The sequence below is a fragment of the Chanodichthys erythropterus genome, chromosome 7, assembly GCF_024489055.1.
Source record: "Chanodichthys erythropterus isolate Z2021 chromosome 7, ASM2448905v1, whole genome shotgun sequence".
NCBI classification, from domain to species: Eukaryota; Metazoa; Chordata; class Actinopteri; order Cypriniformes; family Xenocyprididae; genus Chanodichthys; species Chanodichthys erythropterus.
This window is the reverse complement of record NC_090227.1, coordinates 38,881,549-38,902,383: the sequence shown is the minus strand read 5'-3', so window position 1 is coordinate 38,902,383 and position 20,835 is coordinate 38,881,549. Positions and strand designations below refer to the sequence as shown.

General features: G+C 37.6%; 1 protein-coding gene across 5 annotated transcripts; it reads right to left on the bottom strand.

Annotated features, from left to right (window-relative positions):
- Positions 1 to 63: 63 nt before the first annotated feature.
- On the bottom strand, positions 64 to 20,602 carry alpk3a (alpha-kinase 3a). 5 transcript variants are annotated; one of them, XM_067390493.1, is made up of 15 exons: positions 20,224 to 20,602; positions 19,622 to 19,905; positions 18,908 to 18,946; positions 18,271 to 18,392; positions 17,039 to 17,156; positions 15,547 to 16,894; positions 8,236 to 10,705; positions 6,319 to 6,466; positions 3,747 to 3,874; positions 3,610 to 3,645; positions 3,009 to 3,283; positions 2,286 to 2,374; positions 893 to 1,110; positions 748 to 796; positions 64 to 641 (listed from the first exon to the last, which is right to left on the bottom strand). In XM_067390493.1, the coding sequence occupies exons 2-15, from the start codon at positions 19,756 to 19,758 to the stop codon at positions 299 to 301; spliced, it is 5,520 nt and encodes a 1,839-aa protein (XP_067246594.1). In that variant the 5' UTR covers positions 19,759 to 19,905; positions 20,224 to 20,602; the 3' UTR covers positions 64 to 298. The 5 variants fall into 5 exon arrangements, with proteins under 5 accessions (XP_067246594.1, XP_067246595.1, XP_067246596.1 ...); XM_067390494.1 differs by having other exon boundaries at positions 18,908 to 18,931; XM_067390495.1 differs by lacking the exon at positions 18,908 to 18,946.
- Between the last annotated feature and the right edge of the window lie 233 nt (positions 20,603 to 20,835).

The window sequence follows — 20,835 nt, the reverse complement described above, 5'->3', positions numbered from 1 at the left end:
AAATGGTGACTTATAGCTGCAAAGCAGTTCACAGTAATTTTAAAAATGGCCACAACACCTCTAGTCATTCACACCCCTTTAATTTTCTTGTTTCTATATAGTCATTCCTTCCTTAGTTGTTGCAGTTTAGACACTATGTGCAAAAACGATGGACAGAATCCATTTACAGAAAGCCATTTTCCTGTACAACATTAGCTATAGATAATTATACAGGTTCCAAACTAAAGTTTGGTAAGAAAATCCAAAAATATGACCTAGTTACTTTGCATTATGTTTCCAAGAGCTCAAGTCCTTCTCTCTACCTCATCCTGACAGGTTTTGGGACTTCCACAGCTTTGTGTTTGGTAGTGGAATTGTTCTCCCCGGATTCACTTGTCTTTTTAACCACTTTGGGGCTTGAAGTGCCTTTCCTGGTGGACTGTGGGCTAGTTCCTTTCTTCTGAAGCTGAGGGCTGGATGAGCCTGTTACGCCTCTCCGGGCCAGTAGAGGGCTCCTGGAGGCCTTTATCTTAGGCTGCAGTAGAGAATCCAATTGCTTTAAGGGTCTTAGGCTCAACAATCCACAATAATAGTTGCACTGATGTTGGGTAATGAACTGCTCGATTATCTTTGGAGATCCTTTATCTGTGAGGCCCTGATACCTGCAGCATTAAGGCCAATGTTAGTCTTTCCAAGAAAAATAAACTGAAGAAGAAGAATTGGAAATATCAGAAAAATGGGTAATCTTGTACAGTAAAATATACCAACCCTCTAGACTTAGTAGCAATTTCAATGCTCGTGATCTTCGTATCGACACCTGAAACACACAAGAGATTATTTTATAGTTAAATAGCACTTAGCAACTTACTCAAAAACACATGTAAAGTCTTGCAGTAGGTACATTTCTCTTTACCTTCTAACCGGGTAACCAAGAGGTTTCCATTAGTCCACTGATGGATCCAATGCTGGAAAGCGCAACACTTCTGCTCCACTTCAGAGGTGGTTCTGGCGATCAGTCTCCCTGTGCTGTCCATCAGGCAGTATTTCAAAAACACCCCCTTCAGATCAGTCTCTACTGTAGCGTATGGAATCGTATTGGCGGGCCGATACATCAGATGAAGGGGGATCACTCTGAAGAATAAAATTAGATCATTTTGATGTTGTCTCTTATTTGTAGCCATATGCATTCCACAGAAACATCTTTCAGTCAGTATTACTTCATAGAACACAGTTAAAGGGTTAGTTCACCTAAAAATGAAAATTCTGTCATTAATTATTCTCCCTCATGTCGTTCCACACCTGTAAGATCTTTGTTCATCTTCGTAACACAAATTAAGATATTTTTGATAAAATCTGATTGCTCAGTGAGGCCTCCATTGCCAGCACGACAATTTCACTTCAATGCTCAGAAAGCAACTAAAGTTATTTTTAAAACAGTTCATGTGACTACAGTGGTTCAACCTTAATGTTATGAAGCGACGAGAATACTTTTGTGCACCAAAAAAAATCGAAATAACGACTTTATTCAACAATATCCAGTGATGGGCGATTTCAAAACACTGCTTCATGAAGCTTTACGAATCTTTTGTTTCGAATCAGTGGTTTGGAGCATGTATCAAACTGCCAAAGTCACACCCCCCAGTGGTGAACGACTGAAATTTCGAAACACTTATGACTTAACAAAGCCTTGTTTACTGAAATCATGTGACTTGGGCAGTTTTAATATGCGCTCCGAACCACTGATTCAAAACAAAAGATTCGTAAAGCTTCGAAGCTTCATGAAGCAGTGTTTTGAAGTCGCCCATCACTAGATATTTTTGAATAAAGTCGTTATTTTGTTTTTTTTGGCACACAAAAAGAATTCTTGTCACTTCATAACATTAAGGTTAAACCACTGTAGTCACATGAACTTTTTAAATATGTCTTTAGTACTTTTCTGGGCATTTAAAGTGTTAATTGTCTTGCCGGCAATGCAGGCCTCACTGAGCCATCGGATTTTATCAAAAATATCTTAATTTGTGTTCTGAAGATTAACGAAGGTCTTACGGGTGTGGAATGCCATGAGGGTGATTAATTAATGACAGAATTTTCAGTTTTGGGTGAACTTACCCTTCAAATGTTCATTCACAAATTATCTCAAAATGTTTTTACAGATTTGTAGCACTTTAGAGACAAAACAGTAGTTATTAAGTATGCTTAAAGTTCTTATAGGTTCTGATATCTATAATTGGACCTATACTGTATATTATATATATTCATAGAGACAATATTCATAGTTTGAAATGGTGTTGTATTTCATGACCTACTCTAAAGAGAATCCAAAGTTCTCGATCAATCTGGCCTCAGTAGCAAATATTTTGCAGTACTCCCGAACGGTATTCTGGATTTTACAATCCTGGGAATAAGAAAGGGATAAAAAACAAAACAACAACAACTTTTACTTGGAAAATATCTAGACTGAAAGTCATTGTGGTAAAAATCTTTTTTTTTTTTAATTAGAGTAATTATTTATTCACATGTTCAGGCAGAATATCTGAGTGGCTTTTTTTCTATACAATGATAATACAAGCTCCAAAAAGACCATAAAAAAGGATATGACTTGTGTGCTATATTAGATGCTATGTAGTGTGCTAGTGTGCTATATTAAATGCTATGTAGTGTGCTAATAACTTTTAATAATTTTTTACTGATAACAATTCCCTCTAATGCAGCTCTCAAATTATTCTATTCACATTTGAAAACCTTATTGGTTCTCGCCAGTCACCACATCATGATCAGTCATGTAACGTGCAATGTGTTGTAAAATGCAAATAAGGTTTGAGAGCTACAGCAGAGGGTAAGATTATCAGTTTTGGCTTGATCGTCACACAAAACTATAGTATGAAGTATAATATAGAGCACATCATGACTACGTTTATGACACTTTTATAGTCATTTTTGGAGCTTGGCAGTAGAAATGTCAATGAATAAATCGTCTTTTAGTTTTTGCTAAACTAAAAATGTAAATTGTGATCCATTAAGATTCTAACCTGTTTGGTGATCTCTAGATTTCTCTCGACCAGGTTGCTCTCCTCCTTTGACCCATATGCGATGGGATTTCTTACTTTAGTGATGCACGTGCTGCCTGACTCAAAGACAGGGTCCAAACCATAGATGACCTTTGCCCTGCAGGTCTTGTGTACACATCCCTCTCCAATCTGCACCTCTTCAGTCATGATGCGACCAAAGAATTTCTCGCCCCAGTAACCCGAGTCTGCCAGGCCTTTGGTGAACATCATTGGTGTCATCTCAATCTCTTCTCCAACTGAGATTACAGGAAAATAAAGAAATAGAGCATAGGACACTTAGGCCTGGTTTCACAGATAGGGCTTAGATTAAGCCAGGTTTTAGTTCAATTAGGAGATTTAAGTAGCTTATATAAACGTGCCTTAGAAAAAAAAAAACATTACTGATGTTCATCTGAAGACAAAACAATGGCACTAGTTGCTTTCAGTTAAAACAGATCGAACATGCATTTTAGTCTGGGACTAGGCTTACGCCTGGTCTGTGAAACCAGAGGTTAGTGTGGGTAAACAACACAAAGCTTAATTTATAGCAATAAACACGCTTGATATCCTTCAGAAGTCATACCTTCCAAATCCTCCCTTAAGAAAAATTCTGCCAGTACTGCCCAAAGGGAAACAGAGTGAAAGTAAACATAATAAACAACACATAAAATAATTTAGCATATTTATGTTTATTAATGGACCAAAAGAGTTTTAATTTACTGTCTGCGCTGAGTAAGTAATCAGTGGAGTCAGTCCCATATTCATTCTTGATTGAGCAGCCATACACTCCACAGTCTCTGCTGGAAGCCTGGGCTATGGCCAGTGCCACTGGACCCTCATCGCCAGCACTGAGAGAGAAAAAGAGACAGAACTTAAATATACAAAACACTGGGATGTGTAAGCTAAAAGTACACATCAAGGACCAGATTTACTAAACGGGAAATTATCGTGCAATTCCAAATGAAACGCAGATGGGAGTGGAAGGTTCTGCTCATGGAATTAATGAATTCATCTCATAATGGTCAGGTGATGGCGCTAAACATATATGATCACTGCTTGGATAGGAGCGTTAAAGATACTAAAATACATGCAAAAATGCATACAATAATGTACTGTTTATAGTTGATATGAGTTTTTTTGTATTATTAATGGTTAGTTTAATGATTATGAACATGGTTAACCATGGAAAATCAATCATTAATACTAAAGCTGGCACGGAGGTATGTATAATTATAAACTAAAGTCGCTATGACTGTTATCTATTTCTCAAGCTACGTGTAGGATAAATGTGTGACAAAGTTTCTGCGACAGCTCTCTGATACGTTTCGTCAGTGTCTAAATTCCTCTCTTCATTTTGTTCACTCCTTGCTTCTAGTGCACTCAACTGCTATGCACTATATAGGCTATGGATTCGAGAATCAGTAAACAAGTGAGCGATTTTGGACACAGCAACAGAGTCGACACTGAGAGTCGATTCCTGGGGCTTTTCAGAGTCGAGAAATCAACTCTTTTGGAGTCGACTCCTAATCACTATGACCAACGCAATCCACCAAGAGCAGCACAAATTAGCGTCTAGTTTAAGACATGCGTTTTTTGGGTGGTAAATAATGGTGGAAATACCAGTAAATTGACTAGCGCAAACCTTAGTAAATCACCTTGCATGATTGATTTAAATACTCTCCTCCCATAAATTTTGCATCGAAATGGAAACTCCTATAAATGCATACGCAATTAGGTCGGCCACAAAAATAACTATCCTTTTTATAACCTTTTCAGCGATAATTTTTCACTGCGTGTCTTTAGTAAATTCTGACAGTGTTTGGTTAAAAACAACCCAAGTTGGGTTGAAAATGGACAAACCCAGCAATTGGGTTGTTTTAACCCAGTGGTTGGGTTAAATGTTTGCCCAACCTGCTGGGTAGTTTTATTTAACCCAACTACTGATTAAAAATGACTATATGGCTGGATTAAAATGAATCCAAAATAGGTGAGAAATTAAAAATCAGACACATAATTAGTAGAGGCAACAATAATAATCAAAAGGTGTACATTTATTAATAAGCAATTTAATAAATGTTTATTGTTTATTATTCATTATCTTATTAATAAATGCTCATTTATTAAACATATTAATAAATGTTAATTTCCAGCATATTTTGGGTTCATTTTAAGCAAGCAATACAGTAATTTTTATACAACAGTTGAGTTAAATAAAACTACCCAGCACGTTGGGCAAACATTTAACCCAACTACTGGGTTAAAACAACCCAATTGCTGGGTTTGTCCATTTTCAACCCAACTTGGGTTGTTTTGAACCCAGCATTTTTTAGAGTGTAGTTTATTAATGCCAAAAGAGACGCAAACTAGTAAATCTAGTCCCAAATGTTGCTCCCTGCAATTTTAGGCTGTATTCAACAATTAAAATCATTTCCCATAATAAATACACTCTAAAAAATGCTGGGTTAAAAACAACACAACCCAAATTAAATATAGACAAACCCAGCGTTTGGGTTGTTTGGACCCAACTGGTTTGGTTAAATGTTTGACCAACAGTTTTAATTTAACTTATCTATTGTTTAAAAAATACTTTATGGCTGGCTTAAAATGAAGCCAAAATAGGTATATATATTAGGCTTCACTCTATTAATAAAAAGTGCCACAAAATTACAGCCACATGAGGGCAGTGTGATACAAACACTAGCACGGTTGACGCATTTGAGGGCGTATGCGTGTGAGTACAGCATCATTGTGCTGATACAGCACTGTGAGAAACAAATTTAGATTTTAATATCCCCTGATGGTGCAACTGAGCAGTGTTGGGTTACACACTCTCTGTCTGACTAGAGCCTCAGCAGTCACAGCTGTAGGGTTCATGGACGAATACAAATAAGTGAATGGAAAGTCTCTACAAAGCAGATGACAATATTGTTAATAACTTTCAGATTTACCGCATTAAAAACCTCTTATGGTAGGACACAAAACAGGTAGATAATGTACAATGTCATAACTTTAATAGATCTTCATTGCAACATTTCAGGACTTTTCTCAAATATGTAGAAAAATGCCTGAAAGGTCTTTAATAAAAAAAATTGCTATTTAATAAACTTTTTCAAGCTATGACAGTGTGTGGGATTTTTTTCTTTTTCTGCAGTAGCACTTTTCCATCTAAATCTAATCTGTTGATTAACACAGTAACTTTTTACTTGTCCTTGTCTTTTTTCCATTGTTTAAGGATTATGTGACTTGACTGTTAAAATTTTAGAATGTGTTGAAAAACTACAGAGGAATTTACCGTCTTTCCATCTCCAAAATCTCCTCTTCGTCTCTATACCACTTGATGGTGGAGTCACTAAGAATGTTAAAAAACTGGCACCACAGCTTCAAGTGGCTTGAGGCATCTGAGAAGGGCTCTCCCCTAATCTTGCGGATAACCTGAGGAGCTGAATGGAAAGAGGATCAGGGGTAACTTGACAGAGACAACAAGGTAAAGATATGTAGTCTCTAGTTTTAACTCATCCCCCATATCAAACATCACCCATGTCTTGGTGTCAACAAGATAACACCTGAACAGTGCAAAATTAGAACACTGGCTTAGAAAGAGGAGAATAACCAGAATACATCCAAAAATAAACTGTCATGCATTCAGGTATATACAAATATTTGATTTGAACCTGGCATCTCTGGCATATACACTGCCCGGACAAAAAAAAAAAAGTCGCTGTTTGGATTTAAATGGGCAAATGCTTAAGGGTCTATGATAGGAACTTTATTGCATTATTATGTTTTTAGCGTGTTTGGCAACAGTTCTTCTTACCCTAAAAGATGGAGTGTGTAGCTTTTCATTTCTTAAACAACCATGTAGGAATACATGTCATGGCCATATTCCAGGATGGCAAAGCCAATATTCATCAGGCTCAAATTGTGAAATTGTTGGGAAGGAGCACAAAGAATCATTTTCACACATGAATTGGCAGTCCAGACCTTAAAGCATTAGTTCACTTCAGAATTCAAATTTCCTGATAATTTACTCACCCCCATGTCATCCAAGATGTTTGTCTTTCTTTCTTCAGTCAAAAGAAATTAAGGTTTTTGAGGAAAACATTCCAGGATTTTTCTCCATATAGTGGACTTCACTGAGATACAGGTTGAAGATCAAAATGTCAGTTTCAATGCAGCTTCAAAGGGCTCTACACAATCCCAGACGAGGAATAAGTGTCTTATCTAGTGAAATGAAAAATGTATATACTTTTTAACCACAAATCCTCATCTTGCACTGCTCTGAGATGCATCACGCATTATGTAATCACATTGGAAAGATCACACGTGACGTAGGCAGAAGTACCGATCTAGAGTCTACAAAGTGAACATGCAAAGACTAAGCCAAATGTCCTTTACAAAAAAGGTAAAACAACAATGTCAGATGAATTTGAAGTTGGAGGAGAAAATGAGATGGAGTTTTTCACCCTTCCACGGTACTTCCTCCTACGTCATGCGTGACCTTTCCAACATGATTACGTAATGCATGGCGCATCGCAGAGCTAGTGCAAGATGAGCATTTGTGGTTAAAAAGTATATATTTTTATTTTTTAGAAAATGACCGATCGTTTCGCTAGATAAGACCCTTATTCCTTGTCTGGGATCGTGTAGAGCCCTTTGAAACTGCAATTTGGACCTTCAACCCGTTGAACCCCAGTGAAGTCCACTATATGGAGAAAAATCCTGGAATGTTTTCCTCAAAAACCTTAATTTCTTTTCAACTGAAGAAAGAAAGACATAAACATCTGGGAAGACATGGGGGTGAGTAAATTATCAGGAAACTTTAATTCTGAAGTGAACTAATCCTTTAAATTCAATGAAAGTCTTTGGGATGTGCTGGAGAAGACTTTACAGAGTGCTCACCTCAAACTGACAATGCAATAGTCGAGCACTCTGTTAAGTCTACTCCAGCACATCATTATTGCACAATAATCACTGCAATAATGATCCAATCATAGACTCTTTAGCATTTTTAAATCCAAACAGCGACTTGTTTGCTTGGCCGGGCGGTGTAGATTATCAGTACTGGCCAACTAACAGAAGTTCCTTGCGCAGATTTGATAACCCTTTCAATAGATGATATGAACAATTTCAGTAGGTTCCTGCTGGAAAAATTGAACTAAACTTCAATATTTGTGAACAGTCAACCACTGTGAGAATACATTTGTGTTACCTTTGAAGGGATCCAACTTCTCCTTTTCTGCTGGTTTGCTTTCTGTCTTTGTGCTGTCTGCCACCTCCGCTACCTCCTCCTTGGGTTTTGGCACCTCCAGTGTGGCCTTGCGGCGAGCCAGCAATGGTGAACGTTTTTCTGTGGGAGGTGTTTGCTGCCCACTTTGAAGTTGCAGGAAAGCTGCCCTGCGAGCCTGACTGGGCGACATATATGGACTATCCCTCTTACCCTGTGTGTCAGATGCCTCATCCTCAGACTTGGTTTTGGCAAGGTAGATTTTGCGTCGAGCACCAGAAGCCAGCTCCTCAGGGGTGGCAGAGGGTATTAGGGTGAGACTGTCTCGTCGCTTCATCTTGGGGCTACTCTCACAAGATAGAGTGGATGTGGGTGTGCTTCCTCCACTCTCTTCTCCTTTCTTCTCACTTCCATCTGCTGATGCACCTGAGATGGACCCCTGATTCTCTAAGTTTGGATTATTCTTTGCCATAAGCCTTCGCAAACTGGCAGGACTTAGTGGAGGGAGCGTAGGTCCCACAGGGGCTGTTAGGCTAATTTTCTCTATGGAAGGTTTGTCTTTTTGAAGCCTGTCAGCTTCAGGTTCTATTCTTGTGTCTCTCGATTGAGGAACTCTGTCTGGGTCTTGGTTAGTAATACTAGGAGGGGTTTTTGTAGACATATCAGGACTCAGTTGGGACTCTTTTGGCTTCTCAGAAGTAGCAGCTGGACCATATTGGTCACTTTCACTCTTCATAATAGCAACTAAAGCATCAAAGTCATCTTTTTTGCTATCGATACGTACTGCATTTGTGACAGAAATGGGAGGATTATCTTGAGTGTTATCTTGTGAGATTACAATGCCAGGAAGTGAGTGAGTTTGCTCTTGTTTAAGAGTGGTTGCGTTTTCATCAGCACATGCTATGTTGATTATAGGGATATTATTGTCATCTTCCCTGCCCCACCCAGTGTTGAGACTACCTTGTTCTTCTCCACCTCTCACTTTTGCTTCAAGATTTTGTGGTTTAACTTCCTGTGTTCTCTCCAAGGAAGGTGATGATGGAGTGCTCCTTGTCACACCCAAAAGATCCGGAATACCTAAGGCACTGTTGGAAGCTGATTCACTTGATGCTCTTGTTGCATCATCCATCTGTCTTTCCTTTTCTCGAAATATCTGTGCAACTTCTTGTGTTAAAGGTTGCATAACTCGCTCAGGCTCCAATTTCAGCATTTCACTTCTAGGCGCAATAACAGGTTCTTCACGTTTGACTCTTTCTGGCAATGTGACCTTGATTTCTGGGATAAGTGGCATGGATCTCTTCTTTGCCACATTTTTGATGACCGTTTCTCTTGTATCGGGTAGTATTATAATTGGTTGGACTGCTGATTGGTCCTTCTCTGTTAAACGTCTTTCGCCTTGTGTTTTCGTTAGGAGTTTTGGTTTATCTACTTTGTATGGCCTCGATTGAGTTTCCATAACCTCAGTCTCACCTCGTCTTGGACTTTTGGGGATTTCCATCTCTGGAATCACAATAGATGCTTCTGTCTCTGGAACGACATTCTTGTTTCGCTTAACATCATCTTTCTTTGGTTGACTGGAATCATCCTTCAGTTTTTCAGCATTGACATTGCCCTTTTCCTCCCTCTCTTTCTCATTGCTTTTCTCTATCTTATCTTCACCACTATCTTTTCCCTTTTCTTCAGCACTCCTGCTCTGACTTGGAATGCTTTTATCATTCTTGTCTTCCCCCATATCAAAGTCATTCGCTGTAGCAGAGACAGCTGGAACTTCTTCATTCTCTGTGAAACCAACATTTAGTGCTGGTATAGATTTTTCATCTGGTATAAAATCAATTCCCATTGCACTCTTAGATACGAGAGTGACAGAATCCCCTTCTTGACTTAGGCCCGATGCTGGGGACAATGAATTTTGATTATTAAGTTCATATTCTCTTTCACTCACTACAACTACAGAAACGGACTCTTTTATGACAAAGTCACTCTCAGACTCATTTTCCTCTGCGGAGAAAGATTTCCTTTCTATTGCACGATCCATCTCCTCTTTATTTTTCTCTGTCAGGGAACCTCCCTCTAGCGTTTTCATAACACTTTCCTCCTCCTTAAGAGGAATTACTTTCTCATTTGACTCGCATAGCTCTTTGCTCTCTTCTACCCTCAGCTCCGCTGACTGGGACTCAGTGTGCACTTGGGTAGGGACAACGTCGGCAAGCTGTGAAAGCTGAGACTCTGGCTGGCTCTCACAACACTGTGTGCTTTCCAGGTCTTCCATGATGAGGTCTGTCAGGGGGACAGCTGAGCCCCCCTGTTCCTCTAAAATATGCATTTCCTCAGCACCTCGCATGACCTCATCCACAGGATAGGTAAATTCCAGCCTTTCAGTCTCACATGGAGGATTGGGCAAGTCCACAGAGGCAGGAACATCAATGGTGCCAAGTTTAGCACGGTCATCTGTAGCCTTAAGACATAAACAGTTGCTTGTTAAATATTTAACATGCTGGCCTCGTAACACTGAATGCACTGCATAGATTGTACAGTTTTAATTGGTCCTCTTGGCATGCATTAGTCCTTCGTGTTTACGGCATATGATATTAAGTGTGAGATAGTAATAAAAAAATAATATGCTTCTATGTATTTATTTAATAAGGACACACTTTAATTGTCAGTCTATTCACTTGATTTTTAAGCAGTTATATTTGAAACAATATACAAATTTGTACCACCAATCTTGTGCAACTTTCCATGTACTAGGAGGAAAAACAACATAATATTTATGACCTGTCAGGTCAACTTGCAACGCCCCTATCTAGTGACATTGGATATTACTTACACCATAAAACCACATCAGAAATGTTTTAAAAACACTTAAAAGATTAGTTCACTTTCAAATAAAATTTTCCTGATAATTTACTCACCCCCATGTCATCCAAGATGTCCATGTCCTTCTTTCTTCAGTCGAAAAGAAATTAAGGTTTTTGATGAAAACATTCCAGGATTATTCTCCTTATAGTGGATTTCAATGGCCTCCACTGTTGAAGGTCAAAATTACAGTTTCATTGAAGCTTCAAAGGGCTTTAAACAATACCAGACGAGGAATAAGGGTCTTATCTAGCGAAGCGATCGGTCATTTTCGCAATTCAATTTACGGAACAAATGCAGCGCCAGTTCCATTTTTTCTGTAAGTAGAACAGGGAAGGCGTAGGACATACAGCGTAAGCTTTTTGAAGAATACGAAAGTGTAGTTTTGGCGGAACCATTTGGAAGGCGACCTTTTGTTTATACAATTTATTTTGAAAATTACAGATTGTTTCACTAGATAAGACCCTTATTCCTCATCTGGTATCGTTTAAAGCCCTTTGAAGCTGAACTGAAATTGTAATTTTGACCTTCAACAGTTGAGTCCATTAAAGTCCACTATATGGAGAATAATCCTGGAATGTTTTCCTCAAAAAACTTTATTTCTTTTCGACTGAAGAAAAAAGGACATCTTGGATGACATGGGGGTGAGTAAATTATTAGGAACATTTTATTTGAAAGTGAACTAATCCTTTAATATTACTGAGGTTTACGTATATACATAATAAATTATGTATTTTACATAATATATGGGCCTACAACAGATCTTAAAAGGTGAAGTGTGTAATTTGTGCCACTACTAGCACCTAACGGAAATGCCAAAATTTGTTTTCAGACAAGCTGATCAAACAGACAGGTAGCCCCGCCTCCAAACTCACACCATTGGTTGAGCCAATGTTGTCATGTCCAATCAAACAGATTGCAATTCCATTTAGTGCCACTAGTAACAACTGCTTGAATGTTTTTCTGTGCTCATCTGCTAATTTATTATGAAAAGTTGTTTTTGTACGCCATTGGTAGAGCCCTAAAGTCATAATGAAACAGAAACAGCAACAGATCTTTCGCATTGTAACGTATATTAAAGTGGAATATCGGAAAAGTAGAAATATAAGGTGGGGACATGGTTGTTGATTGGATTTTGAGATGTAATCCAATTATGACATAAACAACAACAACAACAACAACAACAAAAACAAAAAATGGATGAATTGTTCACAATAAGATCGATAACATGCATTTAAAAAATATAGGGTGAATTTTAATTTTTCCATGCTGACTTTAAACTATATAACCTTATTATACAATCATTGTATAACATAATCAGTTTACAATGTTAGAATGTTAGGACTACTGGAACATTTAACCGTAAGAACCAGAAAATTAAGTGACATTTCCAGTAGTGACAGAAGTAGCTTATCAAAATTTTAGACCATTCGTACAACAGCTTTCTTTTAACAGAAGTTCCTCTGTTGTGATTCAACACACAGAGTTCAGATTAATGTGCAGGGTTCCTCTAACTGACATACCACAACAACTAACATTAACTTCCCACGAGACGCTAGGGTGGTTGCACTTCCACTTTACATAGGAAATAAAACAGCTGAATATGTCGCATGCCAGGTGCAAAGCTATCACATGCTTGTCCTGTCTGAGATTGTAGAGCACATGTGAATGAATTAAAGGTGACATTCACCTTGTTGACTAACAATTGTGAATCGTTATTAGCATTTAGCCGTGTCTGGTTTTAAGCGATGATGCAATCACTGTGGTTACACATGCCTTTCTAATAGCCTCATTTCTCTGTAATCTTCAGCCATGGCACTTTATAAATCATGTGAGGGCTAACAGAACCTCTGCCATGTGCATGTTCTTGCCAAGAAAGGAGCTGCTTTCTATACTTGAACAGTAATTAAACGTGTTTATAATTAAACATTAACTAAAATTAAAACCAAAAATTAAAAATAGCCATCTTGGGCACCCATTATACACACAGAGATGAAGGTTTTACATGCAAGTGGAAAATTTTGAGTAACAGTCAATAATCATTATTTCAAAGAACAGTTTCTCTGACAAAATGTACATGAGTTTAACAGTCAATTACTCTTTGTATGGTATGGCTTCTCTGAGCACAGATTAGAAACAGGTTTATTTTAAGACACAGTGAACCAAAGAATCTGGAAAATGTGAAGAGGTTTTGTCTTAGTTTCCAGTCCAGCAACTGTCGTTCATCATGTCCTGACCTGTACTAGCATTAAAACACTTCTATTTAAAGTCAACATGAATATGGACCATGTTTACTTTCTAAATGCATGCATGATTTAATGTCTGAAATGTAATGAATTTCTTTTCAATTATAAGGAGAATTTTTTTTTTTTTAAAGTACATCACATTAAATAAGTTGTAAAGTGTTGTAAATGCCATTTTGATCACACTTTAGTTTAGGATTCAATTCTCACTGTTAAGTACGACTTTTGCCATAGTGAACTCCTAATTACTGCTTATTAATAGTTAGTAAAGTAGTTGTTAAATTTAGGTATTGGATAGGATTAAGGGATTTAAAATATGATTATGCAGAATAATGCATTAATATGTGCTTTATAAGTACTGATAAACAGCCAATATCCTAGAAAATGCATGATAATAAGCAACTTGTTAGAACTGGACCCTAAACTAAAATGTTACTGCCATTCTGACTTTAAGAATACTAGTTGGTCCCAATGAGTAAATGTGATTTTACTGTTGTTCTTAAGCATTGCTGATGCATGAAAACCCACTTTCTAACTATTCTAGATAAGCTGAAATCCAGCCAGTTTGACTCACTCTGAGTGTTATTGATTGTCCATTTAAAGGGGCAGCAGGCCTTATTTAAAGTCTTTGGAGAACCGTAAATGAGTCAAAAGCAGAGCACAGATAAATATTTCCATGTGACTGAGTTGTGTTTGGGTTTATACACTACGTTCAGAGGTTAGAGGTCAGAATATTAATCAAAAATGACAGTGAAATTGTTACAAAAGATTTATATTTCAAATAAATGCTAAATATCAAAGAATCCTGAAAAAAGTATCACAGCACAACTGTTTTCAACATTGATAATAATAATAAGAAATGTTACTTGAGCACCAAATCAGCATATTAGAATGATTTGCCATCACAGGAATAAATTTCACTTTAAAATATATTAAAATAGCTAAAAATAAATAAATAAATAAAATTGCAATAATATTTCACAATATTACTGTTTTTACATTATTATTATTATTTATTTATTTATTTTAAATCAAATACATGCAGTCTGGGTGAGCCTGAAAAACTTCTTTCAAAAACATTTAAAATCCCTGTGTAGTCAATTTTATCCATTAAAACTCATCTTTGATAATCAAAATGGCATATTTAAATGTTTTTTCAGTGAAAAAAAACGTCATGCCTTAAAAAAGCTTGAATGTTACTCTACACCCTTGCTTCATTTAGTATACGCGGATCTATGAATATGCTAATTAGCCCCGCCTCCACTCGCTCACACAAGCTCAGAGATCCACTCAGTCAACTTACTGGATAAACACTGCACAATCAGAATCCCTTTTTACAACGTCGGAGACATAACAGTAATTAATATGTTTAGCCTTTTGCCTGACTACAATATCAAACAGCTAATAATGTGTTGCTAATGTTACACGACTCCCTTGCTTCAGAGCGGTCATAGTTAATGATATGCTAAAGCCCGCTGGCACGTTGACGTGATTGGTTACAAGGTAGTTTGTGACGTAAGAAACACCAACGATTTCAAACAGCATTTTAAACTTTCTTTAGATCGTTGCAGTTTTAAAGAGAAAATACTCAGCAATGGTGTTGACTTATGAATTTGCATATGGTTTGTCTTAAAGAATATTAAAAACACCACATAGACATATAAACAACATTAAAAACTTGATTTTCACCACAGTCAGGGGGACTTTAAAAAACAATCATACCCACCCCAAACTTTTGAATGGTAATGTACATGCAGTGGAAACTTTTCTCTTAAAGATAACATTTCACTTAAACTATTGATAATATAATATTGTACAATACAACATTGTAATAAATATCATATTTAATAAGAAAAGAATTACCACTAGTGCTCTCAGACTTTAGACCCCATTTTCACTCCTATATCCCAAACACTGCGGTTGCAGTTTTGCTCAGAAAATAGTCTATAAGAACATTGCTGACACCCTGAATCCTTACATGTTAAAGTCAAAGATCAAACAACATCAAAGCTGCCTACTGTGTTCTCTAGGGTATAGTTTGTGTCATCATCTTGGCCAGGGACTGATGTAATTAAGCTCAAGTCTTGCTGCACAAATGTACTATCTATAAATAGCTCCCATGTGCTGTGGTGCAGGAAGCCCTGCACTAGATGGACAAAACCGGCAGGTTGTAAAGTGAGAAGTGCAATGAACTCACCTTGAAAAGCAGTGAATGAGAAATCTGCAGGACTTCCTCTGGACTGTTCTCCTCTTTTGGCATCTCCTTCTGCTCTACAGAAAGTCTAATGGTTTCTCCAATGCTCTCAAGATGGCTTTCAGGGGTGGGAGACACAACCTCAGGTTTGTTTGCATGAAGTTCCGTTGAATTAGAGTTTATGATATCATTGGGAGTGATTGAATCTTGTGTTTGTTGTAAAGACTTTCTTTTTACTTCCAAGTCCGTCGTTTGAGGTGATTCCTGGACCAGCTTTGGTGCATCCTGTTCGGAGGCCACCTCTTGAGGAGGTGTTTGTGAATTGGGAGGGAGTTGAATTTCTTTTTCTATGATCACTTCACTAGCTCTCCTTGTGGTTTCTGCTGTCTCTGTAGACTTCTTGCTTTTGCCGAAGAATATGCCCTTTAAGGAGTGAAAAACCGAAGTTAGAGCTGACTTGTGTTGAGGTTCTGGCTCTTTGTGTGATGCGGCTTTGGTTGAAGGCCCAGATGCAGCTCTTTGCTCTTGTTCTGTTTGCCTAATTTTCTCTCGTTCTCTTTCTTTGGCTCTCTCTAGCTCTTTCTCCCGCTCTATTTCTCTTGATCGGTCCCTCTCCTCTTCTTTTAGTCTTTCTTGTTCCTTCTCCAGCTCTTTTTCTCCTTGGACAGGACTAACATCGACATCCATGATCTCAGAATTTGGATGTTGTTCAGCAGCCTGTGACTTAACAGACTCAGCTAGGTATTGTGCCAGGGTCATTTCTTCATAAGCGTTCTCTTGTGTTCTGTAACTCTCGGTGGGCTTAATGAGACCCACCTCATCAAATCCATTGGTAATACGCTGCTTCTTTTCATCCGGTTTCTCTTTGGTGGACTGCTTCGTGGTGACCACCTCCATTGGATCGCAGATACTGTTGATTTTCTCAATACCATTCTCCGTTTTCATCTCTTTGGTTCCTACAGAAGCCTGTGCCATGATGTTATCAGACTTATCATCCATGAGTGCAGGCTGCTCTTCATCTGTGCCTTGGGAGGTCACGTTCTCCTCTCCATCCTGGATTGTGGGAGAGGAGCTCAGGGGGTCGTTCCCAGCAGGAGTCCTACGCTTCCTTAGTAAGCGTTCCTGGTTAATCACATGTAATTGTTCCTTCTGGATGTTCTCCTTACCCCGACGTCGACTCTCTTCCAGCTCTCGCCGCTTGATCTCAGCCTTCTGTTTCAGTTTGGCAAAGAACCTTTGGTGGATCAAGTACTCGCTCATGGTCCCCACCTCCAGTACCCCGGAACAGGAGACAATGCCCTTACTGTTCCTCGCTGAGGCCTGATAAATGGCAGCATCTTCTTCTGTACAGCTGCCAAACGAAGCAAATGTAGTTATAGTCATCATGTATTCACTACTAAAACCATAAAAGCATTGATTTGGGTGTAATGTCATTCAGTGTATTGAAACCAAGAATCCAATGAATTATCTGTCTAGTCTGAATCAAGTAACATACTTGTAGATGTGCAGTGTGTGAATTTTTCCATTGCGGAAAATTTCATATTTGGGAAGGCCACAATATCGATCTAACTCCATGTCATCTTTGTACCAGGTCAACTCAGGAGTCGGGTAACCTGGTGGAAATGTGTATAAAATTAAGGAGGTTTGCTCTTATTAATTGGAAACAGTAACATTTAAAGCAAAAATTTTAAAGCACATTCATTTCTGTTTTAACAACTCTTGGAGTGTTTGGCATGGTAATGGATATGACAATGTTGATATATTTGGCGGTCTTGGCGGAATAGATCTGCTACGCTGCTGCTGCTGTTATTGCTGCTGATGCAGAGTAAGTATAGGACTTGCTACTGACAATACTATACGCTGCTGTGAGCAAGTAAGATATGCTGCTGCTGTACAATATATAGCATACATGAATTACTTGTAGCAGTTCTATACAGGTGGAGCTGGGGAAGGCGGAGGGTTTCTGAAAGCGTGCAGCAGTGTCAAAGCAAATGCTAGCCAAGTTTTTGAAGCATGCAAGCTCATTGGCTACTGATACAACAGGAAAACCAATCAGCTGTGCCCTATAGAGAATGATGTGGTTGCAAGCAGATTGAGTTAAGGACCTATTAGCCTGCGCCATCTAGAATTTCATGACAGAACTTTGTATTTGACCCAGAAAATCTTTTATAATTGTATAGAGACACTCAGACTTTACACACCAAATAAGATTATACTGAAATGTCTTTAACATACACTCTAAAAATGCTGGGTTAAAACCAGCCCAAGTTGGGTTGAAAATGTAAAAATGGACAAACCCAACAAATGGGTTAAATATTAGCCTTAGCTTAAAATGAACCCAAAGTACATTGGCTTTTAACATGCTTAACAAATGAAAATTTATTTATAATAGTTTACTGAATAATAATTAAACAATAAACATTTCTTAAATTGCATATTAATAAATGTTCACCTTTTGATTATTATTGTTGCCTCTAGTAATTATGTGTCTGATTTTTAATTTCCAACCTATTTAGGGTTCATTTTAAGCCATATAGTCATTTTTAAACAATAGCTGGGTTAAATAAAACTGCCCAGCATGTTGGGCAAACCGCTGGGTATGTCCATTTTTAACCCAACTTGGGTTGTTTTTAACTCAGCATTTTTTTAGTGTACCATATATTTGGTTTTCATGTTTTAAACATAACATTTATTTTCATAATCATAAGTAAAATAACTTTAACTTACCTGTGACCACACAAGAGAATTTGACATTGCATGATTCTGACACTGCCTTTGATTTTATGGTGGTCTCAAAACATGGCTGGGTCTCTTCGGTTAAATGAGCCATGACGGTACATAATGTACTCCTGGAGATGGCAAACACAGTTTGTCAACTCAACAATCATCATAAGAAAAGCTAGTATGTATTATATAAAAAGATTCCAATCATTATTATATGAATCAATAAATTAATTAGCAATACCTATAGCAGGGAGATTGCATGGACATAAAAGTGCATTATTAATATCAGTAGTATAATATAGAATAAGAATTATTGCTGTCACTGAGAGGAAAGGCTGCAGGGTATTAACAGGGTGAGAGGATATTATTTAGCCTGATAATATTAACATGTAAAAGTTTTGGAAACATTTATAGTGCACTTTTTTCTGTGTACAATATATGGTGGTTATTTGGGTGGGTTTGGAGGATTGAAAGATTTGAACATTGAGCACAATATTGTCATAATCACGCAATCAAATGCAAATTGGGTATTTCTGAGATTGTAAAACAAACCAAAGGGGGAAAAGGCATATTGGGGAACAGAAATTGTTATCTTAAGTGTAGTTAGTTTAGGATTGACCTTTTGAGAAGCTTTTATTACCTCGACGGTCTGTAGTTTGAATAACTGTGGGTTGAAAGGCTATTTAGAAAAGAGGCAAATCAAATGGACACTCATCAGACAAGAATATCTAAACTACGGACTTTCATTGTGTGACCCTGATTTTAATTACAGCCAGGAGCAACTGTAATGCAGTCATACAGTAAATGCTGTTGCTAATGGTGAGAACATTGTGGTCTCTTTTGGCATACCCGTAGTTGAGCAAACACAATACAACCTATGTGGTAACCACAGTTACGTCAGTGTTTCAGCAACAACAAAACCATTAAACTGATGACAAACAGATTTGGTGAATGCATTTAAATGACTGCAAGCTAAAATGACATCTTGTTTAATAAAATAAGTATCAGAAAAGGCAGATGTAGCAATAATTATGTTCTAATTAAAGCCATTTTTAATCAAATGACTGTATTTATTATTAATATGATACAGTAATTTGATTACTTGGTGTCATAATAGTCCATATCTCCAGTTTGGATGTTAATTTTAGAGATTATGATGGTTTTTAAGTCTAGAGAAATAAATATCATCAAATGTATATTTATTTCTCTAAACTTAAAAACCATCATAAACCCTAAAATTAACATCCAAACTGGAGGTATGGATAATTATGACACCAAGTAGACAGATTTTTCACAATCAAATAAAGCAGAACAAACACACTCAATCAAACTGAACAGTATATATATTTTTTACCTGTTTTCAGGCCTAACGTTGGAGAGATAGTTGCGGCTCTCTGACCTTCCGTTTGCCGACGAAACATCCTCCCCATTTTGGCTTCCCGATCTCCCATTTCCAGAGAAAGAGCGGGTCATGGGCCTCCTGGATGTCATTGTCCAATACAAATAACTTCAACAGTCCAAAAATCCCACCAGTCCCTTTAAATGGGGGTTTCAATATTTCTGTAGAATCAAATTGAGGTTTGTCTCCAGGCTTTTGGAAAAAAAAAGAGTTCCACTTTGTAGCTAACTGGAGAGCCACTGAAAAGGGTGGAAAAAAATACAAATCAATTCAAATAGAGAAATACAAACACTTGAAAAGTACTAACAATATTAATAATAAAAAATTGAAATTTTTAAATATGTAGTTTAGACAGAACTGCTCTTATTTTTAAGGACAGCTAGTCTCAACAAGTAAACCATTTGAACAGAGAAGTTATAAATAGGAACTGCTGTTTATTACTTATAATTTGGTCAAACACATTCATTTGTATTTGATTTCGAGCCAACACATATATTGATTAACTTTGAATTGCTTGACAAAAATATTAATTACAGGATAACACTTAAAGAACTCACCATTAGTGTGTTTCTTTGCTTGTTCTTTGGAGCCTGCTTTCCCAGTAGCACTAGAATTGTCAATCACAGCAGAGCATGTGTTGCCAGCCGGACCCTATTTTTAGCAGGCCTACAAATAGGCGCAAGAGCACATCACATTTTCCACAACTAGCCATTGCTCTGAAGCCACTTGAAAGCAGTGTCCAAGAAAATGATACCAAAAACATGCAAAATCAAAAATATCTCCTGCCTAATCATTCCTTATCTGTCAGCTTCATGATGATATCCCCTTCTGACTGACTGATCATACCATATAGAGATGAGTGAACATAATGGGCTAATGTGTGTGTAAATGTAGCCAAATTAATCCAGTATGGCATGTATGGTGAAAGTGCAGTGTTCTGATGCAAGTGATGTTGATGACAGCTCTTCAGACAAGCTCAAAGCATGGCCCAGGTTTAATTAGGACAGCCCCCTGTATGTCACTCTGTCTGTACACCCTCCCCATAACAGTCAACAATCTCTCCCACCGGTCATGTGTCATTGCATCATTTTCCAATCATAAACGGGCTCCGATTACATGCTGTCAAGCAACCACTCTCACAAACATACCGTGCATCATTCAAACATGAG